The sequence below is a fragment of the Orcinus orca genome, chromosome X (assembly GCF_937001465.1).
Source record: "Orcinus orca chromosome X, mOrcOrc1.1, whole genome shotgun sequence".
In the NCBI taxonomy this organism is placed as follows: domain Eukaryota; kingdom Metazoa; phylum Chordata; class Mammalia; order Artiodactyla; family Delphinidae; genus Orcinus; species Orcinus orca.
In genome coordinates, this window is record NC_064580.1 from 107,750,582 (window position 1) to 107,763,685 (window position 13,104).

General features: G+C 41.4%; 1 protein-coding gene across 1 annotated transcript in view; it reads right to left on the reverse strand.

The window, feature by feature from the left end:
• Positions 1 to 13,104, reverse strand: part of LOC101276968 (teneurin-1) — a 350,419-nt gene that overhangs the window by 72,730 nt on the left and 264,585 nt on the right. The window contains exon 22 of the mRNA XM_049704537.1: positions 7,628 to 7,782. Coding sequence (XP_049560494.1) covers positions 7,628 to 7,782 — 155 coding nt within the window. The remainder of the gene's footprint in view (positions 1 to 7,627; positions 7,783 to 13,104) is intronic.

Here is a 13,104-nt window from a genome sequence, read left to right on the forward strand (position 1 = left end):
AGGGGAAATATAGGTGAGTGTAGTGGCTTTCAAGCTTGTTTTGACTGTGACCCTCAGTAAGAATTATATTTTAGACCATTATTCAGGATATACAGTTGAAATAAAAGTTTCATGAAACAATACTTATTTACCCTTACCACACGATACACTGATTTTTTTGTTGTTGTTCTATTTCATTTTTCTTGAAAACTAGTCATAGGCCATCGTGTTGCTTTCCTGATCCACTATGAATCACAACCCATAGGTGATAGTTCAAACAGATGGATTCACAGTGTAAGAGATGACTACACTAGCGGTGCCACGATTTCATCTTAGCCTATCTATCCATCAATTTTATCATGGATGAAGACATAGAAGGCATTCTTCAAGTCCATAGGTGACACAAGGCTGGGAAGGGTAGTGAAGATATTGGATAATAGCAGAATACAAAGATAGGGACTGAATGTAATGAGATGGAATTGAATACAGACTAACATAAGATCCGGTACTATGATGTATGTGTAGTAAGGGTAAGTCAGTATTGTTTCATGAAACTTTTATTTCAACTATATATCCTGAATAATGGTGTAAAATATAATTCTTACTGAGGGTCACAGTCAAAACAATCGGAAAACCAACAGTGCAAGTACAAGATGAGGAGATGGGGATGAGAGACATGTGAATTTTTAGTCCTCTGTAATCACGTCGTACGTCAAAAGTGTCCAAAAATCCAACTCAACTTTAACTGTGGTTTCTTAACCTGTGCTCTTTATTTCCCTAGCATTTTGCCCAAGTGCTTTGGGGGCTGCCATGCAAACTACCACTGGGTAGGAGTGAGCTTGAATAGAGAAGGTTCTAGGATACTACTTCTTGTTTGAATTTGCTGTCTGTAACAGTTTTATAAATGGGGACTTCTTCTGTTTGAAGTAAATGTTCTTTGGCAAAAGTCCTTCTGAAAACCACCAGGCAAAATGACCCGAAACAGAGAATACAGAAAGAGGGTTCTGAGTTAGTCAGAGCACATCTGGATTATTTTACTCATTTCTGGAAGCCTCACTTTCAAAGAGATATTGATAAATGGGAACATGTTCAGAGAAGAATGAGGAGAATGGTGAAGGAACTCAAAACCGTGGCAAGTGAGGTACAGTTAAATGAATCAGGGATGTGACTTAGGAGGCCTGAGAGAGTTGTTCACATATATTGAAAAGGCTGTCATGTGGAGAAGGCAGTTTGGTATAATAGTTTGGTGAAAAGAATGTGAACTTTGGCATCAGGTCAACCAGGTTAAAATTTCAACTCTGCCACTTATTGGTTGTGTGACCTTGACCAAGTTTCTCAACTCCTCTGAACTTTGTTTTTCATGTTTATTAAAAATAGGGGAACATAATACTTTCCTTGAAGGACTGTCATGAGGATTAAATAAGATAATATATATGAAAGTACTCAGTATAGTGCTTGGTTCACAAATATATTTATTTCATAGAAGACAGATTAATTCATACCACGAGGCCTAAAGAGTTGCAGTAAAGACTAGATGGTGAAAGTTAAAGGAAGATTAAAAAGTTAGAGGGATCCCAGAAGAGTTTTCCATCAGTCAGAGACATTCAAGGATGGAATGCGCTGCTGGGGAAACGTAGTGAGTTCCCTATCCCAAGAGGCATTTGAGGAGACGCTGGACTATTACTAAATGGTGAGAATATTCTGGAGGGAATGACTGGGGAGAGGAGGAGAATTCCCAGTAGACTAGCTCAATAGATTGAATGCATGGGGTCAAGCTTGGCTCCTCCAAAGAACCAGATACTGTTCTTCTTTCATAACCATGAATGATGCCTCCTTCCACTTGTTAGGCCCATCGGACAAATGAGTGCTTTGGGGAAGCACTTTGTAGTATAAAGATGGTCCAACAAACATATACGGAGGACTGGTTATGCATTGGATACTCCAAGTGTGCACATTATGGACAGTGGGTCAACAGGATTAGCTGCATACGAGAGGTCCATGGTGCTCGTGTATCTGCTATTGGGCTGATTTTGGGGAGAGCACTGGGCTGGCCCCAAGGAGTAAATCAGCTCTCAAATTTGCTAGCACACCAAGAGACTTGGTCTAACTCCCAATTCCATTCTAGTCAGGCACAAGATGGAAGTGAGTTACCAGAGCAAGATGATTCAAAAGCAGCAACGGAAATAAAGAGCCCAATCTCTTCATAATCAACTCATCTCCTGAAGTGAAAGGCCTGGTTGTTTATAGCAGTGCTGACAATGGGAAGTTATGCTTCAGAGTTTATACCGAGAGTTGTTTCACATTTCAGTAAATCAAAAAAAGATATTGATTTTGAACAAATGGCTGATTTTATTGTCAAAGCAAATTTCATTTCTTGAGATGATTAGATCTTACTAAACTCTTTCCTAAGTGCCACTAAACACACATTCTGTGAATAAACAGCATATTCCTCAACCAAATGACATTTGTCACCCACTAAATACAATTATATTTGGTCATCTCCAGTTGTCATTGAAAATGCAGAAGTGGGAAAATTGCACACTGGGAGTCAGAAAGTTTTTGCTCAACTCTTGGCTGTATGACTTAATAACTCTATGGTCATAGCACAATACATAATCCTTCTGACTACCAGTTTTCTTCTCTTTAGATGGGGAGGGTGGCTTCTTCTCTCAAGGGTGGTTGGGTCGTGGAGATAAAATGGAACAGTGTGAGTAAGATGCTTAGCATAGTTCCTGGCACATAGTAAGCTCTCAATAAGTAGTAGCAGTTATTATTAGAATTAACAGAAGGAGAATATTCATAATCTGTTGAGGATTAGGGCACGCTTTTGAGGATTGATTCTTCCCAGGGGCTCAGGTTTGCCTCAGAAAAGAACAGAAAACAAAGGCATCACGTCCCAGCTTCCAAAGGTATTATACTATGCTAGCACGAATGGGCCTTCCCATGTTGGGGACTTTTTTTGTGTGTGTGTGTGTGGGATTTTAGTTTCCCGACCAGGGATCGAACCCAGGCCCCCCAGGCAGTGGAAGCGCTGAGTCCTAACCACTGGACAGGCAGAGAATGCCCAGGACCTTTTGGTTTTGAAATGTAGGGAGAGTAACAAGGAACTTTAGCAATTGGGTTGTATTTCTGTAGAGAAACCTTCATGATGTTGTAAGGGCCCTTGAGAAAACAGTTGATCCATCTTCCTGATTCCAGAGAGGCCTGTATTCCAAGCATTCATAGATTACTGCTATCCAACATTTGCTTTAAAAGTTTCAGAAGGTGGGGATTCTATAAGATCTTTGGATAATGTATGATACTGCCACATTGTCTTAGAATCAGTAAGCTCTTCATAAGGTCTGATTCAAATCTTCATGCTGCAGCACAGGCCTCTATTTTTTCTCTTGCCTCTGCCTGTCAGCAGAATCTGTGTGCTCTCATTTAGACATTTGTCTCTACCCTCACCCATCAATATATTTTGATTTACTGAAATATAAAACTGAGCACTGTAAGCTCAGCTGGATCACTGTAAGTACTACTATAAACAACTGGGGCTTTCCTCTTGGAAGGTGTTATGAAGCTCCCTATTCAGCTTTCTTCCTTCCAGCTCAAGACAGTCCATGTTCTTAAGCAGAGTCATGGGAAACCTAAGTCCCCAATCTGCCACCATTGTCTAAACAGACAGTGGAAACTCTGTCCGTAGAGGCTGAGCACCTGGGAAGCTGTGCCACGCGCTGGCTTCCTCCCGGTAGACACTTTGACCCAGAGCATTTCCTTTGGTGTCTTCCAGCTTTTGTCCACCTGTGCCGCACCTGGGTGCTGATTTGCTTCAATGTCAGATCCTCCCCCTTCCCAGCCAAACATCTCAAAAGAGTGATCTATTTTCACTTTCTTCACTTCCTCACTTCCCACTCTACCACTGCAGTCCAACTCCAATTAAATTGCACTGTACCAAAGGCACTCTTATCAGAGTCACGAATGCTGTCCAACCAAATTGCTTCTTAAAACAACAACAGGGCTTCCCTGGTGGCGCAGTGGTTAAGAATCCGCCTGCCAGGGCTTCCCTGGTGGCGCAGTGGTTGAGAGTCCGCCTGCCGACGCAGGGGACGCGGGTTCGTGCCCTGGTCCGGGAAGATCCCACATGCCGCGGAGCGGCTGGGCCCGTGAGCCATGGCCGCTGAGCCTGCGCGTCCGGAGCCTGTGCTCCGCAACGGGAGAGGCCACAACAGTGAGAGGCCCGCGTACCGCAAAAACAACAACAACAAAAACACACCTTATTTTACGTGACCTCTAAGCAGCATTTGATATTAACCGTTCCCTTTTGAAAAGCTTGCTTCCCTTGCGTTTTTGGACCACATGCATTCCTGGTTTTCTTCCTACTTGTCGGGTCTCTTCATCTCACTCTCCTTTTTGTGGGTTCCTATTCCTCATTCTTCTCTTGAATATTGTTATCGTTGGAGTTTGGTCTGAAGCCTTCTCTTTTTTTCTGCTTATGTACCCTCCCTGGAAGATCTCACCCACTTCCCTATTTGCCATTACCATGGGATAAAACTGATAATCCCAAATCTCATCTCCATTTTAGGCCTTGATATCCAATTGCCTGCCAGATGTATTTACCTGAACATGCAACGGTACCTCAAACTCAGTTTGCCCCCAGATAAACCCCTCACCCAACCCTCACCCAAACCTGCTTCTCCTCTTCTTGTATTTCTTATCTCAGCGAATGGTACCACTATACACATACATCCTTAATTCCAAAATTGTCAGTCAGCAAGTTCTTTGATTGTAGCTCCAATATTTCACTAATCTGTCTCGCTTCCTTAATCCACACTGCTGATACTTTAGGCTTGGCCATTATCATTGCGTGCCTATGTAACCCGCATGAAGCTGGGCAGCTTCACGGTCAGGGTCATCACGGAGTTGTATCTCAAAGAAATATCACCTGAACAGCCAAAAAAAAAAAAACTGGAAAGCAATTTAATTTGCACTGAAGTTTCTTGAAAGGGGACTAATCATTTATTTATTGATGTTTTGTCCCTGTCACACCTACATTGCTTTGACTGCCTCTTAAGTGGTCTCCCTGCCTCTAATACTGTTTCCCTCCACTTGATTCTCTATACTACAGCTAGAATGCTCCTTTAAAAATGGATTTCCATGTTTAAGACTATTTTAAAAATGCATTTTCTTGCTTAATGCTCTCATTGGCTCCCCATTGTCCGCTGGATAAAACTGGAACTCCATCACGCTTATAAGGTCCTTCACCACATTGCCCGCACTTAACTCCTTCATATTCTTTGTACCATATAGTGTCTTTTTCATATTGGTATATGTGTTAACTATGCCTGCTGAGCACTTACTATGCATGTCCAAAGAAGGTACAGTGGGAAACTCGTTGGATACATAGTTTGGCAACAGAGAGCGAATTATATATTAAACATTGTGATGTTAAATTCCAGGAAGGGAATGAGACCACAGAGAGGATTAGAAGCATTAGGGAAGGGTCCCGTGGAAGAGGTGAGGTGTAAGGGGGGTAGGGAAGGGGATTTGGACCAGCAGAAGAAGTTCCAGTCTGAAGGATCGGGGCCATGAGAAGCAGGCTCCTAATAAAAGTGGAAGGTCATACTCTGGACACTGAAGTAGACATCAGTCCAGACTCATTGTCCTGTGCCGGCCTAAGAGGAAAAATGCCAGATACTCTTTAGGGTGCTTGAAGCACACAACACGAAGAGATGGCCAGCAGCGGAGATAGAAGCCAAATAATTTGGACATGAAGCCTGATTTCTCTCCCAGGCTGTCCTGCTGGTTTCGAACATGTACCCTGACCCACCCCACTTAACTCTCCATCTCCTCCCCACCTCCCCCCCCAAAATGACTGTTTTTCTCAAGCTGATGTTGTTTAAGGAAAAGGGAAGGGGGATACTGTCAGGGAAACTGAGGCTTGGAATGAAATGTCATAGAGAAACTGTGACTCTGTCTCCTGTTCAGTGGGCTGCACTCTGCATGCCAACCTGAAAGGGGTGAGGTAGCTTTTACGGCGGCAGTTATGGCTTACAAGGTGTCGTGTGAAAAAGGACCCTTCTCATGGTGATGAAGATCCTATGTTTGCTCTATTTAGACAAAGAATTCTCTTTTCAGCATAACTTTCCACACCGAAACACATAAATTGTTTAGAGCTGACTGACTGCAATACTAAGTGTTCTATTTTAAAACTATTCCCACAAGTGAATCATATACGCGCATCTTCTCTCTTTCGTCCCCCTCCTCCATATAAACACATTCACGCCCTTCCTCACTGCCATAAATAATGCTCCTTTTGCTTGCCTCCCGCAGGACTTTGCATCGTGGAAAGTTAGGCTGCTCTAGGACTCGATAGCCTGATCCACTCTTATCTCTCTTAAAGAGGGTTCATTCATTTTGTCAGTTTTCCAGGCCTTCCAATTCCGATTTTATTTTTGTAGTTGACTCTATTTGACTATTTTCTGAGGTTCTGGGGTGAGGCAGGGGCATCCTAACCGTGGAGAATATTGCTGGTTGCCTACTGAAGAGTAATCCTTCATTCCTTGCTAACAGAACCCTGATTTGGGTTCTAGAATTAGGTAGCAGTCTGCTCAGGGAGGTTGACCCAGTTCCAGAGGGTCTGAATCCATTTTGGAGATCCCATTTCCCCTTTGCCAGTGACTCACTTCTGGCCAATGTGACACAAGAAGGAAATCTGCCGGCATCTTTGCCTACTTCTGGTCATCTCACTATGTGAATTAATGAAACCTTATTGTTCAAATCACTTTTAGTTAAGTGTCTTACTACTTGCAGTCAAAACCATCCTCTCTGATACACTAACCAATTCTAAAACTCTCAACTTCTACTGTGATTCATTTGAAAAGATAAATCATCTACTTCATCAGAGTCATAGATTCATGGAATGTTAGTTTGAAAGTCCGTTTGACGACTGTCTAGTCTGTTTGCCTCACTGAACATACCAACTGCTTGTGTCTGCAAACTAAGAAACTCATCCACAAGGTGCTGGGACTGTGCTCTATGCTCTGTAATCTCTACATGTCTAACCCTGATTTTGCATAATTCTGGTAAAATCAGAATTTTGAACTCAGACGGGAACTACACTGAATTTTCCCTTTTATTCTCATTGGCAAAAGGCTCTCCTAAATACATGTAAAATAGATCTCAGAGGGAATGTTGCTTTTACTTCAAAAAAAAAAACCCCACAAAAAACCGCCCTAGAAATAGCTATTTACATAGACATGAATAATAAGTCATGCTCATATATTCATTAAAAAAGATTTCCGGACTTTAGTAGTCAGTACTTTTCCAAATGTGAGTTATTGTATTATTCAAAAATAATAAAATTACATATCTTGGACCATAGTCAATAAGTGAAATTGGCCTTACCCTCTAATTGATTCAAATTTGAGAGACTTTAATGTTCACGCCAACATTCCACCCAGTGGTACTCCCATCCTAGTTTACTCTTTTCTCTCAACTGAGTTTTTCTGAGGAGGAAAAAAGTAACTTACATAAAGAGAAACTTCTGCTATCTGGTGTTATAATGGATACACCAGGCTTCCTTTCTACCTAATTTCTGTATGAGAAAATTGTTATCCGTTTCCATGATGCCAAATGGTGATAGCGCTTGAAAACCATTGGTGCCTACCTGAGTGATGTCCATTCCCGAGTCACAGCTCAGTGGCTGTGTGGAAGTCAGACCGTTTGAGCCGATTACAGTTGTGATCACACCATTCTCATCAATTCTCCGAATCATAGTCCCATCCACAAAGTAAATGAATCCATGCCTATCAACTGTGATGCCTGTTGGGGAAGAGCAATTGAGCATTAGTAGTCTAGAGGGCCACATTTGTGCCAAGATCAGTATTTTGAAAGAAGCCATAGAAATGAAAAGGCATTTTAAAGACATATGGATTTAATTTTGCTCAGCTCAGACAGAACAGTAACGGGAGAGGTTTGTTTGGACACACATTCACTCCTCTGTGTATTGAGAAGAAACGACAAAATGTAGTATGTGGAGAGAAAGCCAGTCTAACAATTTTGTTGTCCAGTTTTACATTTCTACCCCCTGGATACTTGCTTACTCCCACAAACAGAAAAAAAAAAAAAAAAAAAAAAAATCCTCTAAGACAAATGGGAAAAGATAGGGGAGGCAGTGTATGTTACATTTCTTTTAGAGTGCAGATGCATAGGCCGCTGCTTGTTTTCATAGTTGCATTAGAAATAACTGACTTGGAAAGCATTAAAATTATTTTCATCAATTCACTCTCAGTTAACAGAGTCTGTAATAATTCTGATAAACTGGACTGAGTTTTTTCTCTGTATTATCTGTTAAGAGGGCAGCTGGAGAGCAAAATTATGGTGTCACAAAAGGAATGGTTAAGCTTCTAGAAAAAATACAAGTCAATAAAATTCTCACAGTAGTTTTACACACTGTGCTAATTACAGTCTTGTTTCTTGGAAAATATATAAACGCAGTTAGAAGGCTGGGGTTCTAATACTGAATGCACCACTTACAACTGATGTGTGACTTTGAGTCATTCAGCCTCCTCTTTGGTAAAATATGGAAAAGATTATCTGCCTGTGATATTGTAATTTATAATAAAGAATTTTGGTCTCCATTCCCTTTTCTAACACAGAGCTCCTAAAACTCTTGGGATTGCCTGTGGTGAGAGAGATAAAGGTGACTTCTGTTATGTTAATGAGGTGACTTTGGCTGCACTTTGGCCAAAGAATAGGCTGGTTGCCAGGAGAACCAACCTGGTGATTAGAGGATTGGAACTTTCAGTCCCACCTCCTGACCTGGGCTGGAGATTGAGTTCAAAGGCCAATGGCCAATGATTTAATCAATTATGATTATGAGGCCTCCACTGAAAACCCAGAAGGACAGGCTTTGGAGAGCTTCCATGTTGGTGAACACAGGGCGATTTGGGGAGAATGGTGTACCTGGAGAGGGCCTGGAAGCTTCCTCTCCTTTTCCCCATACCTTGCCCCATGCATCTCTTCCATCTGGCTCTTCCTGAGTTACATCCTTTTTATAATAAACCAGTTATCTAGTGAGTAAACTGTTTCTCTGAGTTAGCTGAGCCGCTCTACCAAAATAATGGAACCCAAGAAGGGAGTTGTTGGAACCTCCTATCTACAGCAGTTCTGTCCGAAACACAGGTGACAACCTGGACTTGTGATTGGCATGTGAAGTGGTGTTGGGGGAAGGCAGTCTTGCAGGACTCACCCCTTAACCTGTGGGATCTGATACTATTTACGGGTAGATCGCGTCAGAATTAAGTGAAATCGTAGGACACTCAACTGGTGTAGAATTGCTTGGTGGTGGTGTTGGTGGTTCTCCCCATGCTGGAAATTGGTCTCAGAATACCTTTTATTGCTTTACTTGGCTAAAGTGACCAACTGTCCTGGCTTGCATGGGACTGAGGCAGGGTTCAGTTTTAAACCGGCGACAGTCCTGGACAAACTAGGATGAGTTGGTTATTCTATGCCTAGGTTGTAGTAAGTATCTGATGAAATAATGCATTTAAAAAGTGTCAGACACTGATAAAGAACATATGGTTCAACTCCTGCTTCCCTTGCTACTTTGAAAATAACCACATGGCATTACTTTAAAATTAGTTTACAATTTAGTCTTTTCCTAGTTCTCCTTTATTCAGACCTTGTGAAACTCACAATGTATGTTAAAGTTAGGAAGATCTGTGATAACCAGCATGTCCTCTTAGTGCTCATGCGTGCACCCACACACACACACACACACGCACAATAATTTTCCTGGCAAAGAGTGAACTCATCTAAAGACAGTTTATAAACCCAACTTAATAAACTGCCTTTAGATGAGTTAGTTCATTGGCAGGAGGTTAATATTAAGGCTCGACTTTATGATGTACTTTGATTAATCCTGATGTTCCTCATGAAGTATTAATCCTTAACATCTATGAAAGTTACAGATTCATTTTTTAAAAATAAATTTATTTATTTTATTTATTTTTGGCTGCATCGGGTCTTTGTTGTGGTGCGTGGGCTTCTCATTGCGGTGGCTTCTCTTGTTGCAGAGCACAGGTTCTAGGTGCGCCAGCTTCAGTAGTTGCAGCACGCGGGCTCAGTAGTTGTGGCTCGCCAGCTCTAGAGCACAGGCTCAGTAGTTGTGGCGCACAGGCTTAGTTGCTCCGCGGCATGTGGGATCTTCTGGGACCAGGGCTCGAACCCTTGTCCCCTGCATTGGCAGGCGGATTCTCAACCACTGTACCACCAGGGAAGCCCCAGATTCATCTTAACTTTCCCTGAATGCCTCTGAAGTCATCTATGTTTTGGTGAGTTCTCCAAGGAAACCAGCGTGTCCAAACAAGGGCAATTCCATGTCAATAAGTCCCTTTATTATTTTGCGTGGCATAAAGACCTTAAAGAAGGTTTTTAAAAAGACTTTCAAGACCACGGCAGGTCAAAGGATGATGGCATAGGAACATTTCTTTCATCTCCAGAATATCTGGACTGAAGATGAATCAAGGGGTATTTCTGCTTTCTATTTTTCTTTGTGTTTTGGCGAAATCAATTTCTTAAATGCCTAGAATTTGGTCTGGTGTGTGGCAGGCCTATGATTTGGGGTCACCTTCTATGACCTCTGTATTCAATATCACTGAATGTGAACTTGGAAATCTGGCTGTCATAAGAGGATGACCTGAAAGATCAAGACTCAAATCTGGAGAGAGAAAGGCTAAGAGCAGACAGGCTTGAAGTGTATAAAATCATGAATTATTTACCAAACGCATACTGAATGGCACTGTGCCAAGTTCTGTGCGCGCTAAAGGACGAAGAATTCAGGTACATGGAAAGCAAGACTAAGAGGATACTGTGAAAGTGCTGCTCTAACTGGGAGATGATAAACTTAGAGAATCAAATCCCTGAAAATTGAAACAGATTCCCAAAAGGTATAGACAAATGTATTCCTCCAGAAACTAGCAGTACAGAAACATACATCTTTATGCTGACATCAGGGAGGACCATTCTGTTCCTTGACTACTACACTCCTCACCCCTGCCAGAGGGTGGAGTTTGGCCTGAGCTGGGGAGGATAATCTTGGACTTTCATGGTTTTCCCACTTTTAATTTTCGTGAACTTCTAAACACCGAACTGCTCTCTCTCTGTTCCTGTCAGCTGAACTCCACAGATGAGGCTTATTAAATCCTCGCTGTTGGCCTTCGGGGCTCATTTGGCTGACAGTTTGTAGGATATTCTCCTTTCATATATTTGTGTAGCAATTTCTTTTATCGCGGTCCAAATTCCAAAATACTCCAATTTTTGAGATTCTTTAATTAAATTTAATTGGGTTATACTGATGTTCGGAGTTGAAAAAGAAATAGTAGAAAGGGCTTTGAGGGACTGTGTGATAGGTGCTTTATTTATGCATCTAGGCATATTTCCTATGTACATATTTTCATTTCCTCTCATTTTCCTACCCCAACCAATGAACCAACCAAACAACCAACACACAGACAAATTCCCCAAACAACTAGTTTTACAAACTCTTTGCTGGTGAGGTTTAAAGGGTATTTAATTTTCACTGAGGTTAAAAACCAAACTGGAAATCACGGGTAAGAAAAAGAGAATTATTTCTGCTATTACTTGGCTGGGGAGCGGGAGGGGGTGTGGTCATCTCCCATAATGAGTATCGGTATAGCCCGGGGATGTTGATGACGCAGTATGATCTATTACTGTTTGTTAGACTGAGTGGGAGGAGGTAGCACATGCCCAGTCTATTTTAAATTTTAGTCTTCAGAGACGGGGACGTGAGTGATTTCAGAGCACATAAAGCCATCTGGGGCTAGCAAGATCTTACAGATTCAATAAGACGTTCATATTTTGATATAGTTGTACCCAGATTTCCAAAATTTGTTACCCAATGCTGTGGGCATAATTTGTTCCAAGGGTCACGTCCCTTGATGTGCTTACTTGACAGGGTTTTCATTAGCACTTAAAACACAATGGAAGGCACAGTCTTTGAATGAGAAAGGAATTAAACTGCATTGAAAAGACTCACTTCCAGGGTTTAAAATTTTAACCAGTATTCATTTTTAGAGCAAGCAAAAAATATATAGCTCTGTGCGATTACCACAAGGTTAGGCAGTGATGCAGGGTGGGTGGGATAGGGGTGGGACGAACAACCAAGGAATACACTTCCCTCAGATGCCCAGACAGCATGTTTAGCTTGGAGCACATTTTTACATTTGTGAGAAAATAAATAAATCCTTGTAAATTAGTGCATATAATGAAAGCACTGACAGACCATAACCTGGAAGTGTGAATGGTGCTGTCTCCATTCATCAGCATTAAGCCCTAACAAGCTCTTTCTATGGAGGAAACTGCTCATAAATAAAGTGCATCTTGTAAAAAAAAAAATTATTCGCAGTGTCTTATGCAAAGTAGGGGACATTATATAATATCTGAACTGCAGGCTCTTTTCTCTGTGAAGCATAGCTCTGTATGAAACAGCTGCAAATTAACGGGCGAAAGTATTTGACTTCTACCCTTGTCTTATTATCCTCTAATGAATAAATACTATAATTCTTAAGAAGACAATTGCCTAAAGCTGGGGCAGCCTGGATAGTTACTAATAAATTTATCACCTGTTGGGGAAGAGGATGCTGCTGATCGATACTGAAGCAGCAGGGGCAACCTGATGTGGTATCACTGAGAGTCCAGATGTGGAGGTTAACAGCCTGGAAATAGTAGCTAAAATCCCAAATTAGATAACAGAGAAGATCAGAGTTTTTGGCTGTGCAGAATGCCAATTTCAAATGTTGGCAGAAGGCATCTCTGTATTTAATTTATAAAAATTACAGCTGTTGAGGCCACCTACATTTTTATTATTTCTGTATTAAAAATGAACCTTCTTTCAGAATATAAGCTTTGGAAAGTAGTCATAAAATTCTCTCCATCTACAGCCCTAGCAACCACAAAACTGAAATACTGCTTTTTTTTTTTTTTTTTCCTGCCACAATCTGCTCTTTAATTTTATGAGACAGAGGTAAATGGTTAAAATAAACTTTCAGGGAATGTCTTAAGTGCAATATGGCATCAGCTCAATCTCCAATACTGAGTGTGCTGAATTGTGTAGCTGACATT